Source organism: Balaenoptera musculus, chromosome 18 (assembly GCF_009873245.2).
Source record: "Balaenoptera musculus isolate JJ_BM4_2016_0621 chromosome 18, mBalMus1.pri.v3, whole genome shotgun sequence".
Taxonomy (NCBI): Eukaryota; Metazoa; Chordata; class Mammalia; order Artiodactyla; family Balaenopteridae; genus Balaenoptera; species Balaenoptera musculus.
This window is the reverse complement of record NC_045802.1, coordinates 1,527,018-1,548,267: the sequence shown is the minus strand read 5'-3', so window position 1 is coordinate 1,548,267 and position 21,250 is coordinate 1,527,018. Positions and strand designations below refer to the sequence as shown.

General features: G+C 41.2%; 1 protein-coding gene across 1 annotated transcript in view; it reads left to right on the top strand.

Annotated features, from left to right (window-relative positions):
• MICU2 (mitochondrial calcium uptake 2) overlaps positions 1-21,250 on the top strand; it is an 88,950-nt gene that overhangs the window by 9,528 nt on the left and 58,172 nt on the right. Inside the window, exon 2 of the mRNA XM_036831482.1 lies at positions 19,834-19,978. Within this exon, the coding sequence (XP_036687377.1) occupies positions 19,834-19,978 (145 nt within the window). The remainder of the gene's footprint in view (positions 1-19,833; positions 19,979-21,250) is intronic.

Genomic DNA, 21,250 nt, shown 5'->3' with positions numbered 1-21,250 from the left:
TTACTGCAAATCTGTGGAGGTGCTTTTTGGGGAGGGGAGACAAGGGGGCCAAGAAGGGAAGAAAAACAAATTGTAATGTAAAAGCAGAAGCATTTTTTAATCTGTCCTTTTGCAATTATATTTATTTAGCTGAACCTGAGTAAAAAATTACTCTTTACTCTTATTCTATGAAGCATATGTTCTGGTAGATAATACATTCAAATTAATGGTTTTGTTACTGTGAGTTTTGGAGTTTTATGAATTATAACAGTGCATAAACATATCCTAAGCCATCAATAGTAGCAGTATGAACTTAAAATTTACAGTTTAAAAAGTGGTAAATATTTGGTAAAGTAAGCGATAGCAGATATCTTCTCTTAATGTGCTCTCCATAAAAAAGATTGTTAAATGTTTCAGATTATAAATAATTTCAATATAGAAATAATACTTAATGGATCCTATGTTTAAGCACAGCCTGGTCTATATAGAAACTTTTCACTGACATCTGTGAAAGTTTCATGAATGTGTGGAATGCAGAATAAAAGTTGTGATTACTCTCCATTAAGAAATACAGCCTTATAAAATCTTCACTTTATCCACGTGTGTGCTGTATGATTGATGTGCCTGTGCTAGCAGTCGTGCAGCTTCCGTGTTTCCTGCTGCACAAGCATAGTTCCAGGCGGCTCCCTCCTCTGTCCTCATCACTTGGCTGCTGTGTGCCCTAGACATGCAAACCATTTTTAAAATTAGACAAAATGAACCTTAAATAGGAAAGCACAGTGTTTTTTCACAAATTGTTTTATCAGTAGATAATCCAAAGTAAAATATGATTGGCTTAGTCGATCTGCTATTTGGGAATATCAGTCATTTTTCTCATTTGCTAGTATGCACAATTAGAAGATTATACATAATAAGAAATTATAAATGGGTTAGTTTCTATGTTTTTGAGTGTGTGCCATGTATAAATACCAAGAGATTAAATCACACTATTAGGTGTTTTAAAGACAAAATCTTTTTCAGTTTAAATTTGGTCATAGGGCTTCCCTGGTGGCGCAGTGGTTGAAAATCTGCCTGCTAATGCAGGGGACACGGGTTCGAGCCCTGGTCTGGGAAGATCCCACATGCCGCGGAGCAACTGGGCCCGTGAGCCACAACTACTGAGCCTGCGCGTCTGGAGCCTGTGCTCCGCAACAAGAGAGGCCGCGATAGCGAGAGGCCCGCGCACCGCGATGAAGAGTGGCCCCCGCTCGCCGCAACTAGAGGAAGCCCTCACACAGAAACGAAGACCCAACACAGCCCCGAAAAATAAATAAATAAATAATAATTAAAGGTGCTAATAATTAAAAAAAAAAAAAAACACTTTAAATTTGGTCATAGTTGACCAATTAAGAGCCAGCTCAGATCAGAAGCAGATCCCTAGTAGGGCTTCTGCCTGTGTTCAAACCCACATTGGTGGGGAGTTCTGGAATGCTTGGATTTGCTCCAGGGCTGAAGTCAGGGTCAGGAGCTTGCTCCTGTGGTACATCCTGCCCTGAGTGCGTGGCTTCGGCAGCCGCCGAGGAGACGCAGTGAACAGCTGAGCACCTCCTAACGCTCCTCCTGTGACAGTCCCGCTGGCGCTGAGGTATGATGCGAAGGGCTCAGCTTGTCTCGTGGTTCTCTCTCTCCGACTCCCCGAGTGAGCTACTGTAGTGTGCAGCAGGAGGGAGTGGTGATAAGGGAACAGTGCCGTTCAACCAGGAACTGCTGCAGCAGAGAGCCGACAGGGTTACCCTGTGAGCCAGACACACTTCTTTTTTAAAAACTTAATACTAACCATATTTTATTTGTAACTGAAGCTTGACTTTATTTAATACTGCAACTGTTTTGTTTTTAAATTAGGACTTTGTATTTTATTAGTACTGCCATTAGGCAGTGATTAAATCTGTCTTCAATTACAGTCATGAAAAGATTGCTCCTTAAAGCACTAAAGAAATGTTGTTTTATTATGGTTATTGAAATTTCTTGAAATATATTAGGAAGGGAGTTCCAGCTGTTGGCTCTTTCTTAATTCTTAAAGATTACTTACTTATGTTGGCTTTTTTCTTATTGAGATATGTGTATATTATAGAAAATTTAGGAAAAGTGGCAAAAAGAAACACATAAGAACCATTTTGCCTCTTCATGACTTGAAGAGACTAGTCACTGTTAAAGTTTTGGGTGTTGTATCTTGAGTGAGAAGGTTTTTATTAAAACTTATTTAAAACTTTGCAAGGCAATGTTAAGGTATTAACAACTATCGTTCTCTCATGTTATAGAAATAAAGCCAATGGCTGTGAAGTTAAGAAATAAGTGTGGGGACTTCCCTGGTGGTGCAATGGTTAAGAATCCGCCTGCCAAGACAGGAATAAAGACAGACCTACTAGAGAATGGACTTGAGGATATGGGGAGGGGGAAGGGTAAGCTGTGACAAAGTGAGAGAGTGGCATGGACATATATACACTACCAAACGTAAAATAGCTAGCTAGTGGGAAGGAACCGCAGAGCACAGGGAGATCAGCTCGGTGCTTTGTGACCACCTAGAGGGGTGGGATAGGGAGGGTGGGAGGGAGATACAAGAGGGAAGAGATATGGGGATATATGTATATGTATAACTGATTCACTTTGTTATAAAGCAGAAACTGACACACCATTGTAAAGCAATTATACTCCAATAAAGATGTTAAAAAAAAAAGAATCCGCCTGCCAATGCAGAGGACACAGGTGCGAGCCCTGGTCCAGGAAGATCCCACATGCCGCGGAGTAACTAAGCCCGTGCGCCACAACTACTGGGCCTGCGCTCTAGAGCCCACAAGCCACAACTACTGAGCCCATGTGCCACAACTACTGAAGCCCTCACGCCTAGAGCCCGTGCTCCACAACAAGAGAAGCCACCGCAATGAGAAGCCCGCGCACCGCAACGAAGAGTAGCCCCCGCTCGCTGCAACTAGAGAAAGCCCGCGCACAGCACTGAAGACCCAATGCAGCCAAAAAATAAATTAAATAAATAAATTTTTTTAAAAAAAGAAAGAAGTGTGGTTCCAGAGAGGTCGTTCTAGTGACAGTGAGCTGTTGCTGCCCTCTTGGAGACCACCTCTTGCCCCTGTCTCCTCGCTCTCCAGGCTCTTTTCGTCTGTATGGCTCTTTAGTTGTTTCTCTGTTAGAGGCTGTGAGTATTTATTATGCTTGCTTATATAGGGCAGTGCCTGGTTTGGGGAAGGCAGCCTACACATGGCTTTAGCCCATATCAGCGAAAAGAGAAAGTGATGTGAAAATCAGAATTGTGCAGATACACATATAAGACTTTATTAAGACCAAGCTTTTATTCGAATTTTTTATACAACGATGATGTCCTTTAGTACTTGCTTTATTCTGGCTACACAGAAGTTGTGTATTTTTTATTTTAATTAATATGCTTTAGCTGGTGGAAAATGTAAGACATTTTTAAAGGACTTGGAATTAATTGTTTTCTCATTTTATATTTAGTCCTGCTGGAGAAAACTTTTTCTGTTCAATTTTAAGAGTCCTCTACAGCCATGTGTTGAGAATGGATCATCTCAGTTATGTGGAGTTAATTAACTCTGCGCTGTTCTAACATGAGCAGTGCTTAGAATTGGAGCTTTTTTTTTTTTTTTACTAATTGTTATTGTATTTTACCATATTATTACTCACGTTTGCTGATTCATCTTTGTCATTTATTCTTTTTTTGTATTTATTTTTATTTTTGGCTCCATTGGGTCTAAGTTGTGGCATGTGGGATCTTTTTGTTGTGGCGCGTGGGCTCTTCATTGCAGCGCATGGGCTTCTCTCTAGTTGTGACGCACGGGTTCCAGAGTGTGAGGCCTCTATAGTTTGCAGCGCATGGGCTTAGTTGCCCCGCAGCATGTGGGATCTTAGTTCCCCACCCAGGGATCGAACCCATGTCCCCTGCATTGGAAGGCGGATTCTTAACCACTGGACCGCCAGGGAAGTCCCCTGTCATTTATTCTTTGAATAGGTTGAGAATATGATAAAAGTTATGTACTCTCTCCCAAAAAGCTCATACAGTGTTTTCACCTATAATTTCCAGGAGTCACAAGCACCAGGAAGCATTGTAGTGTGGGATTATGAGGCTCTGCTCTAATTTTTAGGTTATATTCTTGTCCCTTCTAGGTTCTTAATATTTGTCCTTCTTTACATTACAAAATGTTTCAGGTGTTATATCTAAAATTATTTTCAAGTAAACTGTCTTGATCCTGTCACTGTGTTACTCTTCGGTTTTGGATATTACCCTCAGATCAGATCATTTACAATATTTACCTTTACTTTATGGTATTTACTCTTCCCTTTTACCAGTACTTCACTTCTGTTCTGACTGTACCTTCTCTTTTCTAGCCCAGTGTGCCTTCTGTTAGCCCTGTTGTACTAGCTTATCCTGTTTACACCTTTATAAATGTCACAGATGCCTTGGTCTATTACCATATCCCTCTCCTTTAAATCATAAAGATCCATTATCCAAGAAAGTGTCTTCATGTTTATTTTCTTTACCCACTAGCATGCGAGTGAGGTGGGTCATTCAGGAACTCAGAGCCTAAACTATGATTTCATAGTAACATTTTTAATATTGGTAATAACCATATAAAGTTTTTTTATTATAAGTTAAAAGAGTCAACAGCCATGAATATTTAGAAACTAATTTTACACTAAACAAAGTAACAAAGTTCATCCAAGTCTTTAAATATTCAGAGTAACTCTTTGGGACTTCACTAGTAATTCAAGTTTGGAGATTAGGGTTGCCTGAATCATTTCAGAACTTCAGGCTCTATTTTAGCCTACAAATATCTGTTCCTTCTTTTTCCCTACTTTCTTCCCTAATCCTAGTTAAGATTTAACTAGGATTATTCTCTTGATTATAAAGAGCACAGGAGTAAATTCACCACCAAATAAATTTTAAAAGGGAAAGATTACCCAAGTGCTCGTTCTGTCCATGCCAACCCTTAAATATGTATGTAACAACTTATCATAAACCATAAGTTTTCACTGATTTTGTTTCTCATATAAGATTCTAAAATTCTCAGGGGTCAAGATAAGGATTTTTCTGAATCATGCACCCAGAAACTTCGTATTTGGTACAGGCCTCACTGTTGCCTGGGCAAATGCTAACAATTCTGCTCATTTAGTATATGATTCACTGGCACAGTTTTATCCTGCTTCTGCCCTGTACGTGAAGGCTAGATGTGGAAACTCGTGTATCCTCGTTGGATACCACCTGTCGTTAAAGGCAGAGAAGGGTGGTGAAGTTGAAGGGAAAAGGGGCTGAACACTAGCAGTGCTGGCAGTAGAAGTGGGAAAGTGGGGATTCTCTTCAGCTTGTTTATTTAGCGGTGGTTTACTTTAGTTATGTTTGGTGCTACCTTAAAGCAAACAAGCAAGCACACACAGTCTGTTTGGTTTTTCAGCCATTATATAGCAAATTCTATTATAGAATCTTTTAAAATCTTCACTGTTAAAGTATCTTCAGAAATTACTAAATGAGAGCATAGATGTCTTATGAGCTTGAAATATGTCCAAAGAATCAGGAAAAAGCAAAAAGGGAGGTTTTGGCAAGTTCTTGCCAGGTCTTAAATGATTTGTTCTGTGTTCATGTTTTATAGATACAAAGCAGAACTTTATTGAACAATAAATTCGTTTGCCAAAATATGTAATCATATATGTGCATTACTTTTTGTATCATGTAATCTATGTATTACTTTATTTACTGGTGATTTAATTTATAAACATCAACAGAAATGACATGCATCTTAGTACCTTTTTGGTAAAAGTAGTATCTTTATGTGTTTTGTCAATGTTTGGTAAAATGTTCAGCTCATCCCCTGCTCATTTGCTACAAATACATTTTAATCAAAACTTTATCTTAGACGTATTGTTATGTCCACGAACTCCAAGCGGAAGCTGAAAAAATCCATTACAGCCCAAACCAAACATGATATAAGGCCTGAAATCCATCAGATCATTCAGCTTTACAGACAGAAAGTGCGCAGCAGCTGGTGCAGTGCAGTTTCAGAGCATCTGTTCCTGAGATTCCATGGCTTGTGCAATAGGTGCAAGATAAGCAATATCCTTTTGGTACAGTTAACACTGCCACCCCCTGTCCGCAGCTTTGCCTCTGTGCTCCTGTTATGAAGGCATTTTTAAAATCTAAAGTAATTAACAGTATGCAGTAATTTGTGGTTGTAATAAGAGGAAATAATTGTGTGCACACGTGGGTGCACTTGTACATTTCTAGCTACCTAAAGATATTTTAATAAATTATTAATAGGGTTTAAAATACATAAGCACAAAACCCTTTCGCATATTGGTTTAAGGACTGAAATCTATTTTTAAATTGTTATTTTTTTAATATCACACTTCAAGTTTGGAATTGGTTCCCATTCATAAAGATTCACTCATTCCTGGCACACTTTTTTAACCATTTAACATATTAACCAAAGGAAGGCATGCCGGGGGCAGACAGATGCAGTGCAGAGTCTCCAGGGCTCGGCTAAGCGTTTACTGAGTCCTGTACACTCGCTCTAGGACACCCTAACCCAGAATGGGCGCTGGGGGAGGGCTTTTAGAGGAGGGAGTACCGGAACCCTAACAAATGAAAGGGCCAGAAGCAGCTAACTATCACATGCTTAGCTTCGTGAGGTTTAATTACCATCAGAAGCAGTAAGTGGTTATTTAATCTGTCTTCTGGAAAGATGTACAGCAAAGGTTTATTAAAGCTCATCAGAGGTAGCAAGGTGAAAACTGAAGCTAAGGACGCACCAGCAAACCCAGTCAGTTTCAGGAAAATTATGTTAGCAAAGACCAAAACTAAGATTGACATTTAAAATTAGTACCGTGTTTGTTTCGTACAAGACCGATTCATAAAAATGATAGTAACAGTGGAATTTTAAAATAGAAATGTAATTTCTGTTTTTAATAGGAAATTGCATATCTGCCCCTTCATTCAAGCTTTCATTATTTTTCCATTTATCTGAAGGTTTTCAAAAAATTTGTTCTATTTTTGGGATAAAATTAGTATGCAAGCAACATGTTGCTGTTTGGGGTTTTTTGTTCTTGTTTTTTAACTAATTCCAGTCTTTGACCACATTTTGTGTAGGGTTAGGGTGTGGGGCTTAAGGGACTTGGTGGTAGAGAGGCAGACTGCCATCAGTATTCAGCCACAAGCTTTGAAAAGCCATCCTCACTATGTGCTTCCTGTAAACCGAGGAAGCCTGTAGCGGGGACAGTCTTTTGCTGGGGGCTGGGGGTATGGAAGCCTGAGCAGATCATGGAGAATGTGGGAGCATGGGGGGAAAGCAGTGCAAAATACTGTATGGATGAATCACTTTCCTTCTGGAATCCGAAACTATAAAGTACATACAGCTACCGACTGCAGCTGTTGCCCGTGGAGGGATGGGAGAAAGGCGAGAAGGCATCCTTTAATCCATCCCCTCTTCGCTCCACACTGTGTGTGTTGTAGGATATAATATCCTAAATGTTGTTAACCCTCGTGGTAGCCTCTGTTTATGACTCAGCCCTTTGATAGCAGCACTTTCCCCAGGCATACTTGAAGTTCTCAGTTTTGAGGAGACTTTTTTGCATGGGTTTGTAAGGGTCCTGAAATTAGATCATAGCTTATATCACAAAAGGCTCCTTGTTATGCTCTGCTGTACTTCTCAGTTGCCCAAAGAAGAAAGATCACAACCGAGATAAATTTGCTGATACCAGACCTGTTAGGAGTCTTCTATTTAAATTTAATTATATAATAATGAAAAATATTAGTTTGGTGCATCTCTGTCTCTTTTTTTTTTAGTTCCCTGTGCTATACAGTAAACCCTTGTTGTTTATGTATTTTATATATAGTGGTGTGTATCTGTTAATCCCATACTCCTAATTTATCCCTGCCCCCTTTCCACTTTTGCAACCGTAAGTTCGTTTTCTATGTCTGTGAGTCTGTTTTTTTGTTGTTGTTTTATGTTTTGTTTTTTATTTATTTTTGGCTGCGTTGGGTCTTTGTTGCTGCATGTGGGCTTTCTCTAGTTGCGGTGAACAGGGGCTACTCTTCCTTGCGGTGCGCGGGCTTCTCATTACGGTGGCTTCTCTTGTCGCAGTGCATGGGTTCTAGGCACGTGGGCTTCAGTAGTTGTGGCATACAGGCTTAGTTGCTCCGCGGCGTGTGGGATCTTCCCAGACCAGAGCTCAAATCCGTGTCCCCCGCATTGGCAGGTGGATTCCTAACCACTGCGCCACCAAGGAAGTCCGTTTCTGTTTTGTAAACAAGTTCATTTGTGTCATTTTTTTAAGATTCCACATATAAATGGTGTCATATGATATTTGTCTGTCTCTGTCTGGCTTACTTCACTTAGTATGATAATCTCTAGGTCCATCCATGTTTCTGCAAATGGCATTACTTCATTCTTTTTTATGGCTGAATAATATTCCATTGTGTATATATACCACATCTTCTTTATCCATTCATCTGTCGATGGACACTTGGGTTGCTCCCATGTCTTGACTGTTGTGAATAGTGCTTCTATGAACATTGGGGTACATGTACATATCTCTCATTTTGAAAAGAAAGAAGTCAAAATGTCATGGTTGATAAGTAACATTGGGAAAGTAACTATCAGAGATTGGAATTTATTGTTGTGGGACTTTTCACGTTTGCTAAATGCTTAGTGCTCCTTTCATACTTCTGTCTAGCATTCACCCACTTGTGTTATGCCTCCCCCCACTAGAAAGGGGGTGTCTGTTCATGTGTCACTTCATACAGTGCTTGGTCATAGGAGACATGTAATATTTATTAAATAAGTTGATGTTGAATGGTTGTAGGAGGAGTTCACAGAGTAGTATTTCCCTTGCGAGTAGGGCAGTAGGCTAAAGCAACTCCGTCATTTCTCAGGAAAAGCTTTACTTACTTGTGAGTGCAGTGAGTGATACTGATGAAGCTTTAGGATGGTACTGAGATTTTAAGTTAGGGCTCTAGTCTTTTTTTTAATCGCTTGAAACCTAATTTAAACTTTCTGGTTAGAACATAAACAAAAATGTCTGTAGTTATGATGTACCTCCTGAAAGTAGTTATGGAGGAAGGGAAATGAGTATTCTGCTCAGCGGTCTCATCTGGAGAGAGAAAGCTGTTACCGGAAGAGAAGATGCTTCTTTCTTTACTCAGCAGCATCCCTGACAGTGGCCACTCCTCTTCAGACAGATTACTGTGGTCCTAGGGGCTATTTTTAAATTCATATAGAGAGAGGCATATGTCATTTCATTTTACCGTGCTCATCTAAGAAAAGCCACACTAGCTTTCTTCCCGTCTCTGGAAGTCTAGGCTAGTCCATCACTAGATGAAGCAATATCCAGAAGCCACAGAGAATAGTTTCCAGAGCTCCCAGTTTTCCCAGGAATGACTTTTGTCTCCCTCACTAATACTCTGTCATTTTGTAGAATTTATCATGAAGCATAGCTTATGCAGTGAATAGTTCTAATTTACTCTGGTAGTATTTTGTTTCATGTACAATAAAAACTCCCTGATTCAGAGTGAAATGGAAAAGTTCTGTCTAATGACTGAAAATTTCCAGTTGTAAAGTTCTCTTTAAGAAGAAAAGATATTCTTTAATTACACCACAGAAAGTTCAAAGACAACAAAACAATTACATTTTATCCAGATTACTGCAAATTCCAAGATAAAACCCCCAAATGAATAGGTTTTACTACATTTTGCCTGATACAATGTGTATCTATTGGACATACTGAAAGCATTGTAAGGAAGGCCTTTTCTTTTCCCACTTTTTTCATGAGAAATGTAGAGACCAAAGAATGTTCAACAAAGAACAGAACAGTTTTTCCAATTTGTCACTTCATGGATAAAAAGTAGAGACAGAATGGTGAAGCACCTGTTGCTTTAAAGGCAATAAACTAGTGAAATGTTTTAACAGAAGTCATCAGCTTTCAAAGATCTCTTTTATCCAGTTCATATTGCTCTTAATTCCTTTGTCACATTTTTTACTGCATTACAAGTAATCCTTGAAAGCCATGGAGCATTTTACATTTAACCAGAACCATGTGGACGGTTCTCACATGTTGAGGATAGCTCCAATCCCAGCTTTTATTCTGTCCCTCCTTTCCCATACATTTAGCTTTAGATGCAGGTTTGAGAAGCAAATCGAGTGGTACTGGGAGGGACTCATCCCCGCTCCCATCACTTTCCACGCAGTCCCGGTAGGTTCAGGGGCCGAGCCCCCAGCAGACCCTCAGCAGTGCTTTGATCTCCACAAGCACATTCCGTAGGCTCCTCTTCTTCCTGAGGCCGACAGGGTTGAGTCCAAGTAACTTAGGATATCTCATTCAGGTAGACATTAAGATTGGTACCGTTAAGTCCATTCCTACTGGAATAGTTCTCCTGCACTGCAATAAATAAGTTGGAGTAAAGAGGGGCAAAAAAAATTGTCCCCAGCCTTTCGGGTTGAATAGCTTGAGTATGTTACCCCCTCACACTGCTTTCATTTCCTCACTATACAAGGGTGATGTGTGTCTTTTAAGAATTATCTTAGAACTACACCTTGCTTAATCATTTACTGTGTTATTTTTTTGTTTTATCTTCTCTGAGAACAGCTTTTAAGAGGTTGAATCCAGCAATAAGGGCATCATAGTTCTAACCTTACTTAGATTTTCTACCATCTGCCTTATTTAGGTTTTCTGAAAGAACTAAAACTGACCAATCTCCCCCGAGGTGTTCTAGGATTATTCAAACCTGAGTATATTCACATAGGGCAGTGGCAGATCGGGTAGTAAATTCAGGTCTTTGACGGTTTCAGTGAGCTTTTCCCACTCTGTTTTTGAAATGATTGCTGATTTGTTCTCTGTCTTCCTGAAGTACAGCAGTTTTCATGTTGAACCCTTGATGTCTGTCACACATGTGGATATTCTTTTCCCTAAATGCTTTTCTCTGTGCTTTTCTTCTGCCTTCTGTGTGATTTTTTTTTCCTATCAGTAGTTTGTGTATTTTCTGCAGTGTTGGTTCTAGTCTTTCCTGTTTCTTAAAGCTTTTCATTTCATACTGGCGTCTTTCGTCTCTGCTCCTTTTGTGTAGCTGGGCTGGCTCCCTTTCAGAAGCCTCTGTCATCTTGCATCTTATCTTTGCTCTCTGATGTTTAAAGTCCATCCATCACGTCTTTTGTTTTCTGGGATTTTTTTTCTGCTTTCTTTCAGAATTTGATTTTCATTGTTGTTCCCTATTGCTCCTCATTTTCCCAGAGAATTTGGATAGGCCCAACATCAGGTTTTAAACAGATGGTCTAGCCAGCTATGTTATTTGCCAAGGACGGTGTGAATGTATAAGCTTGACCCCTTTCCATCTTGAACGGAGCACTCTTTACCTTCACACCAGAACATTAGCTGCAGAGCAGGCTGTTCGCAGTTTCCGTGGACTGTCGGTCAGTCTGCTGCCTGAGGGACCGGAGGGGCAGCGAGGCTGTGTCCTATGTCCTGGCTCTCGTCTGGGCGTCTGCCTTCCTGCCACGCTGGGGGCTAGCGCATCCCCAGGGGTGGCCTTTGCGATTCACTCTGTCCCCCTGTTTGGGGTGCCTGCCCCTTTGGAGAAATGCCCTCGGACATGGTTGCTGGCTTTGTGGTCAGCGTGGTTGTGGACGCAGTACTTTCCTCTGCCCGGCCGTGCCCGGCATCCTCTGCCGATGCCAGCCCTCCTTTGACGGGACGCAGGAGGGGAAAGAGGCACGTCCTGGGCCTCGAGTGACGGCAGCGAGTGACGGGGGTTTCCGGGGGGACTCCCCACGGTCCTCTCTGGCCTGCACGTGCCTGCCCTTGGGAGCTGTCGGTGACAGCGTTACCCCTGCAGGTTAGAGGAGGCCACCTTCCGCAGCGCACCTTCCTGCCTTCCGCAGCGCACCTTCCTGCCGTCTGCTCCACAGCTGTCTGACGATGCCAGTGTGAGGGGGCCCCCGGAGGCGTGCGGTGCACACACCCAGGCCCGGCTGCCCCATCCGCAAGGGATTCCAGAATCTCCTCCTCTCGTTCCATCACACTCTGGGGGAGGAAACTAGTTTTCATTCCTAGTATTGTCGTGCAGGTGGGTCAGCATTATCAGTTTCTATCAATAGAAGATCTTTCTAGAACAAGTTTAGAGTGGGAGGTTAGGAGCTAGCATCAGCATGGCTGTCCTTACTTTCTGGTTTTCATTCTGGTTCTTTGTCAGGTTTTGGGACGGAGATTTTAAGAAGTTTTACTTACTGCTTTCTCATCAATTTATGGTTTTGGTTTTTGTTGTTGTTGTTGTTTTTGTTTTTTTTAATGACCCTTTGATTTTATTAAGAGTTAACTCAGGAAGGTACATTATACCTTTTTTTTTTTTAGCATAGAGAAAGGACCTTCCCAAATTTTATTTGCAAGTGAATTATCATATAGATTGAGAGTGAAAACCAAAAATCCAAAGGGAAAAAGAAAACTTGTTTTTTGTAGCAGAGCCTATAAAAGCTGGAGGTTCCGGGACTTCTCTGGTAGTCCAGTGGGTAAGACTCCACGCTCCCAATGCCAGGGCCTGTGTTCAATCCCTGGTCGGGGAATGAGGTCCCACATGCATGCCGCAACCAAGGGTCCGCATTCTGCAATTAAAAAAAAAAATCCCACAGGCCGCAACTAAAGATCCCACGTGGGCTTCCCTGGTGGTGCAGAGGTTGAGAATCTGCCTGCCAATGCAGGGGACACGGGTTCGAGCCCTGGTTTGGGAAGATCCCACATGCCGCAGAGCAACTAGGCCCGTGAGCCACAACTACTGAGCCTGCGCGTCTGGAGCCTGTGCTCCACAACAAGAGAGGCCGCGATAGTGAGAGGCCCGCGCACCGCGATGAAGAGTGGCCCCCGCTTGCCACAACTAGAGAAAGCCCTTGCACAGAAACGAAGACCCAACACAACCAAAAAAAAAAAAAAGATCCCACGTGCTGCAACGAAGATCCCGCGTGCTGCAACTAAGACCCAATGCAGCCTAAATAAATAAATAAATATTTTTTTTAATTTAAAAATAATAAAAGCTGGAGGTTCCGAGTTCCTCCAGTGCTGTTATTCTCACCATACCCTTGAAACGGCCCCTGGAACTTAACAGATTTTTAGACGTGAATAACAACGTTTATTTATATCCTATATAAATTACTTAAAATTATGGTTTGCCTTATGATACCTTTTATCTTTGAAAGGAATTGATTTAGCCCTAGGAGATGACATTCAGATTTCTCTTGACATCCTGAAACCTAGGTGTCAGCATACTGAATTGCTATTTGTATAGATGCTTTTCCTGTGAGAGCTCATCATGACTAAGAATACACTAGTAGTAAGTTTTTTTAAAAGTGACTGTTAACAGTGTTGGAAAGATGAAAAGATTTGTATCCTGTGGTCTAATTTTATTTGACATGTAATAGTATTTATGATGAGCCCAAACTACGTCTACTTGTATTTTTTTGAAAGACACTGTGCTTTTACTCACAGTTCTAATCATTTTCAGTTTATATAAACGTGGCCCTGGTATTTTTATATAACATACATTCTGCAAAGTGCTTTGGATATATATAGTAGATTAGAGAGCAATGCTGAGTTTATACAGCATCAGTGGGGTGTGAGTTATGCCCTGTAAGTGAATCTTCCAGACAACTAAAATTACCCTCGTAAGTAATAAAACATCTTTTTTTAATGCAAGATTTACATTAAAAACAGTTAAGCTACATTACACATTTTCCTACATTTTTAACAAAATATTCCCTACATAATTAGCAATTTCTAAGTGACTGAAGATCATCATCACATAAATAGACCTAGTGGCTATTTATTGGTCGTTATAACATTGATTGATCCAGATTATTGTGGCCAGGTCTGGCGTGTTTAATTTTTCTCTCCTGTCTCACTTTCAGGCTGTTAGATCTCCCTTCTGCCATTAGTATACTAGACTCTAGCATTTGTAATGTAATGTTTCTAATATGCTGGGATTTTGAAACTGAAAAACCAAGTGTATTAGCTGGATGTATAGATTAAGTGCTGAATCACGGTATGAGATACCCTGCACCGTCAGCCGTGTACCTTCCAGTGTCTTCCATCTACGCTGGCTCTGTGTGAATTAAAAGAAAATGCCCACATCCAAGACGGTCTTCCTGGTGCACTGTGGCTGCCCTTCTCCCCTTCTGTCCATTTTTGTTGCGTCCCCCAGAGACCCTCTGCGCCCTGGACCTGCTGCCCGGACCTCAGGACGCTGTAGCGTGCTTTGCTCTGCTCTTGCTCCTGGTCTTGGCGACTCCTCGCCGTTTGCAACCCAGGTCCCATTTCTCCTGGCCTGGGATGCCTTTGTTAAGTCTTGCAATTAACAAGGCAGTTCATTGGTCCTCTCTCTGCCTTCTACAGTTTTTTACATATTTCTGTTAGAACATTTGTTTAAATTACGACAATCATGATAGTAATGGCTGACCTTCCAGAGCACGTAGTATGTGTATTATTTCATTGAACACACAGTTTATAAAACACCCTTTAAGTAGATACTACTGTCTTCTTCATTTTACAGATTAGTTAGGGAGAAGTCACAGTAGAAGCTTGGCCAAGTGACAGAGCTGGGATTTAAGTCCGGGCAGTTTGATTCCTGTTTCCTCACTGTTCGTGAGTCAGCTGATAACTGGCCCAAGGTCACATACCTAGTGAGTGACAGAACTGGAATTTGCATCCCGGGTAGTTTGTCCTTGGAGCCAGTGCCCTGAATTGTTTGTTTGCTCTCCAGCACTCCCTTTTGTGAGCTCCTTAAAGGCCGAGACCTCACAGTGTCCGTCTGTATATCTGCAGAACAGTGACACATAACAGGTTCTTAAATGTTTGAAGATGAATTTGTGAACTTTTTCACCGCCTGATACGGAGCAGTACTAACGGTACTAAGCTGGGCATCTGCCCTGGTGTTGTCTCAGACAGAATTGTAATACTTTGACCTTCGTTACTCCTCCCCATCCTCTTCATCCAAACTGACCCTCTAACTGCACTTAACCAAACTCAAAAAGCCGTTGCCTTTGCCCAGACTCAGTTTACCAAGCACAACTGACCACAGATACGCCACATGTACACGTATCTGTGAGAGAGAGACAGGAGAAACGAGAGAGAAGAATGAGTGCCCAAAACCATATGGTCAGTTCAAGGAATACGCAAACAGCAGCAACAGAAAAAAGCCACCTGAAATGCGCACGGGAAGGAGGGGAGAGACAGGAGGATGTGGGCAGAGAGAGCGTGCTCACGGGAGCCGGAGAGCACCGGGGGAGAGGGTGGAAGCGTTGGGGGCAGAGAGACGTTGTTCATTCTTGATGTTAAATCCATCCAGGAAATCGGAGCGTTGATCATAGTGGTCGTACATGTGAAGTATGGCAAGAATAAACTTTATAGATGAACAAAAGATTCAAAATGCCAAATTGATCTTCCAGCTTCTGTGAAGTAAGCATAAATATATAATACACATCAATTTGTGGTCCTTTAAAATTCAACTACTGTATGACAAAGGGGACTTAAAGAAAATTGATTTCTTGGTTCCTCAACTTGGAATTAGAAAGGCTCTGGCAATTTCAGAACAATACTCTTCTTGCCCCTGCGTAAATTTTGCTGTAGCGAAGAAATGTGTTCATAACATCCTACTTATTTTAAATTTTATCAAACAAGGGAAGTAATACATGTCGTTTAGGAAATGGACAACTCTTAGCCCAGGTCTTAAGGATGGCTAATTCTAGTTCTATTCTTTGTTATTCTCTAGAGCCTAACTTAAATCCCACTCTTTTTATGAAAACTTTCTCAACTGTCATTACCCACACTGCTTTCTCTATTTTCCTAGTTTATGTAATCCTTAGAGGAGCTGGCATAGGATAGTGGTTGAGCTGAGGTTGTCATATTGCCTCTATGCTATCCGCTGACTTGCCACGTTAACCCAGGCAAGCTGGTTAACCTTGACAAGCTTTGGTTTCTTCTTTTGTAAAATGAAGCTGATAAAATGAAGTCTCCTGTTAGGGTCATTGTGAAGATTGAGTGAGACCATGTATGTAAAGATTTTAGCACCCTACCTTGCATGTGTTTAATTCACATTAGCTATATTGTTAGTGTTTATTACTGTACTGTTGCCCCTTTGATTAGTATGTGTCCTGTCTCTTCCTGGAGTGCCCTCACACTAGTAGATGCTCGATTACGTATTTACTTGGGAGGTCGGCGGGTAGGAGTTAGGATGAAGGGAAAGACTCTAGTAGTAAGAGGTGGTGACTTGGGGGCTTCTGCTGTATATTGCATAAGGGAAATGGTGGGATTAGTATCTACACAGGTGATGGCCTCCAACTGATGGCTGTGTCCTCAGTAAGCAGTGTGAGAGGTGATGGAAAAGATTAGAAAAAGGAGAGACATTGCTAGTGCTGGCAAAGGGAGTTGCAGGATTTGGGGGTAGTAGAATAGGTTTATTTATACCATGAAGTAGCAGAAATTAAAGGTACAACACCAGGTTGAGTTGTGAGGATGTTAGTAGGGGGTCGTTAGATAGTTTTATGCCACATCGCCTACTGATAGAGAATCATGGTGGTGGGCATATGTGGAGGTCATTTGTTTGTAAGTGACCTTCTAAATTCATGGTCTACAATTCATATGGCAGTTTCAAGCTCAGAAATCAACCCAGGGAAGGGAGCTTTAGTTTCGCCTCCTCTACCTTTTCTTGTTCATTGGGGAGGATATTTAACCAAAATTGGAAGGGATGACAACCCAATCAACCATTATCTAAAATGGCACTTCCCAGGGGACTTCCCTGGTGGTCCAGTGGTTGGGACTTCACCTTCCATTGCAGGGGGTGCGGGTTCAGTCCCTGGTCGGGGAGCTAAGATCCCACATGCCTTGCGGCCAAATAACCAAAACATAAAACAGAAGCAATATTGTAACAAATTCAGTAAAGACTTTAAAAATATTTTTAAAATAAAAATAAAATGACACTTCCCACAATAATTGACTCTTCTCAAGAATCTTCAGAAATGTTACGCTTATGCAAGTCATAGACTCATACAAGTATATAGAATATGGTAACCATGAGATGGAGGAGCAGTTTTCATATCTTGCTGCAAGAGAGTGGGAGGTTTGTGTTTTTACTTCTTGGTCATTTTCAGTATAGGTTAGGACCAGGAAAGAGGAAGATTGCCACAAGATAGAGGACAGCATGAAAACCAGAAGAGGCATAGAATAACGATCCATCCTGTTAGGAGAGCACTTGAGGAGGATAAATGAGTAACTGGCCCCTTTTAGTTGGTTGAAGTTTAGAAAGAAGAATATGTTTGTTTGCATAAAAGGGATTAAGTGGTTGGTAAAAGCTATTTTTTTAACTAGTCATGAACAACTTAGATACAAGATAGTATAAAAGAGCTAACATTGGGATTTCCCTGGACTAAATATTGGGACTTAGTCCAGTGGTTAAGACTCCACACTTCCACTGCAGAGGGCACGGGTTCAATCCCTGGTGGGGGAACTAAGATCCCAGATGCTGTGTGGCATGGCCAATAAATAAATAAATAATTTTTTTTTTTTAAGAACCAACATTTATTTAAAGATTTGGAAATACATATACCTATTTCTGTATAGATTATTTACTTTTTAAAATCTAATAGAAACATAAATATTCTTTAAGCTGAGAGTGTATATATCCGTGTTTAACTTCTTTAGCTCTTCAATACACTGGACTACTCTTGTATCTAGGACTCTGCCAGTGCTGTGACGTTTACTGAGGAGACTCCTACCCGTCTCCCTTCCCTGTCCCATCTGTACACTTTCTGTAAATTCACTGCCAAGGCACTTAGTACGTCCTAGGAGGAATTACTGTTTGTCTTGTTTACCGCTGTTTTCCTACAAATACTCACTATCCATTTGATAACATATCAAATGATAATGTATCTACTTCATGTATAAAATGTTCAGAAAATATTAATAAAATTCAATTTTCTGATGACTGAGATAAGAGTAAGGACTCATATAATTAAGACATGCCCCTTGAGTTATTTTTATAGTAGTAGTTTAAGGGGAAAGAAAAGGAAAGACATGAACAGGCAAGATCTGGAGAAGACAGGGCGCCATCAGTGCAGTATTATTGAGTGTTCTGTATACGGCCAGTATTCTGGTAGGCACTCAAGGAAGCCTGTTGTCAAATTGGGGAGAGAGAATCAATACTGGTTAGAGGACTGAGACCAGCTAAAAGGAGCTGTTGACGGCTTTGAGTTTGGAGGTTTAAGCAACTGGAATTGCTGTTTTTCCCCATTTCAGTTCCACTCAGCACTTACTGAACATGACTTGTGTGTCAGCATGGAAAGGTAGCGATGTGTCCAGGAAGGATGTCGTGGTCTGAGTTAGCGCGTTACCTTCAGGAAAGCAATCCCGAGTGCCAGTGTGCTCTTGGATTTCACAGATGACACGTTCTGAGTCAAGGTTCCTATTTTGACCTTGGCATGTGTGCTGACTGGTATGTCATCTTCTTCCAGTCTGCCTAGGGCACAGTGCCCAGCCATGGGTAGGAGGATAGTTGTGGTAGTTAAGAGATTGAAACACTTTTGAGTCAGACACACCTGGTTTTTTATCCTGGCTCTGCCATTTACTTTACGGTTTTCATATCTACTGTAGTATCTACTGTCCAGTTGTTGTGAGGATTAACTAAATAATCCATGGAGAGTACTTAACTAGTACAGTGCCTAGCACATAGTAAGTGCTCCGTGAAAGGTTAGCAATAAATATTTCAGTATCGTCTCTATCAGCATTTGGGTCAAGGCCCAGGTCCCATTGTCTAAGGTACAGACTCTGACAGTAACAATATCTTAGCCTTTCTTATTCTCTTAGCACTGTGTACCCATGATGTCAATATATTCCTAAAAGCAGGGCCACTGATCAGAATGGATATACTTCATCTTTACATGATCTGCTGTCGTCCTGTCTCCCTGAGCTTCTCTTCCGCCACACCACCCTTGAGCACACCACGCTTGTTCCCGTCCCATGGTCTGTATTCTTTCTTTACCTCCTCCTTGGAATGCTCTCCCTCCAGAGCCCAAGCCCACAAGGCATGCCTCATTTAGTCTCGTTGAATGTCACCTGTTCAGAAAGCCTCTCCTTGTCCATCCCATTGAAATATTACTTTTTAAAAAAATTTATTTATTTTATTTATTTATTTTTGGCTGCGTTGGGTCTTCGTTGCTGCGCGCGGGCTTTCTCTAGTTGCGGTGAGCGGGGGCTACTCTTCGTTGCGGTGCGCAGGCTTCTCATTGCGGTGGCTTCTCTTGTTGTGGAGCACAGGCTCTAGGCGTGCAGGCTTCAGTAGTTGTGGCACACAGGTTCAGTAGTTGTGGCTCGAGGGCTCTAGAGCGCAGGTGCAGTAGTTGTGGCGCACGGGCTTAGTTGCTCCGCGGCATGTGGGCTCTTCCCAGACCAGGGCTCGAACCCGTGTCCCCTGCATTGGCAGGCATATTCTTAACCACTGCGCCATCAGGGCAGCCCTGAAATGTTACTAATCACTTCTTATCCTGCTTTATATCTCTTCATGGTACTTCTTAGTGTCTTACGTTATTTTATACATTTATTCATTAATTGTCATTCCCCTGTGTGGGAATGCAGGTTCCTCCGGTTAGCCTCATCACTGCTCTGTCTTCAGTGCCTGTGCACTCCGTAAATATCTGTTCAGTAAATGACTTCAAAGTTTGGAGGTTGTTGTACCTAAACACTAAAATTACTCTTTAAAGATTATTGTAGAAGTAGCTAAGTTGGGGAATGATACTGAAAAAAATCTGAAATTGCAAGTTCTTTTTCTTTTAGAGAAGTGTGGACTCTGGAGAGATGAAAGGGAAACCGTCTCCTCGTAAACAGCGCTTCATGCAGTTTTCCTCACTGGAACACGGGGGAGAGTATTACATGACACCACGGGACTTCCTCTTCTCAGTAATGTTTGACCAAATCGAACGTAAGTTGTGTTTTTGTTTTTTAAGTTAAAAAAAATCAAATATTAGGGCTGAAAAACCTCTGTTTTTTAGAATTGGTAACAGCTTTTCTTCATTTTAATTATCATCATTCTTTGTACCATGCGTTTACTTAGTTATTTAAGACTTTCAACCCTTGTGACACTAAACTTTTTTTTATTTATTTATTTATCTAAGAAATAGTTGCTTTGTACATGGGTTTTTCTGAAGAAAGGAAAAAATAGGTAAGTTTTTAAATGTCACTAAGTAAGTTCTTAATAGGGTAACTAATTCATCCAAGATGTCACGTTTTGGTGGTGTTGATGTTTTAAATTGGGCAAAAAAAAAAACTGGGTTAGAGCAATTAGGAGGGTCACACAGGGGGTGGGGCGGTGGTGGGATGAACTGGGCGATTGGGATTGACATGTATACACTGATGTGGATAAAATGGATGACTAATAACCTGCTGTATAAAAAAAAAATGTGATCAAATGTGTTCTATTGGAAAGAAGCAAAAATAGACCATATTTACTGTCTAAATATATATATATATATATATTTGATCTTTGAAAAAAAAATCAACAGAAATTAAAAATTCACCTTTGACCTTACTCAAACCTAGATCCCTCTCCTGAGTTAACTACTGGTTTATTATGTAGCTTTTAAAGACCTTTTCTAATGCATTCATATGCTTCTGAATGTTTGAAATATTAAATATTATTTTGTTTTATTGAGGTGGGTCTTTTCATATGTATGGATACTATATGTATTTCTGGAAATTGTTGAACACGGTTTTACTCTCTCTCAGATTGTATTTTTTTTTAATTAATTTATTTATTTTATGGCTGTGTTGGGTCTTCGTTGCTGCACGCGGGCTTTCTCTAGTTGTGGCGAGCGGGGGCTACTCTTCATTGTAGTGCGTGGGCTTCTCATTGTCGTGGCTTCTCGTTGCGGAGCACAGGCTCTAGGCGCGCGGGCTTCAGTAGTTGTGGCACGCGGGCTTAGTAGTTGCAGCTCGCGGGCTCTAGAGCACAGGCTCAGTAGTCGTGGCGCACGGGCTTAGTTGCTCCGCGGCATGTGGAATCTTCCCGGATCAGGGTTCGAACCCGTGTCCCCTGCATTGGCAGGCGGATTCTTAACCACTGCGCCACCAGGGAAGTCTTCAGATTGTATTTTAATCAATGCAAAAAGTTGAAATATTATAAGGAACAATGCTTGGAATACCAAAAAAAAAAAAAAAGTTGAGAGAGAGAGGGAGACAGACAAAGAAGGAGAGA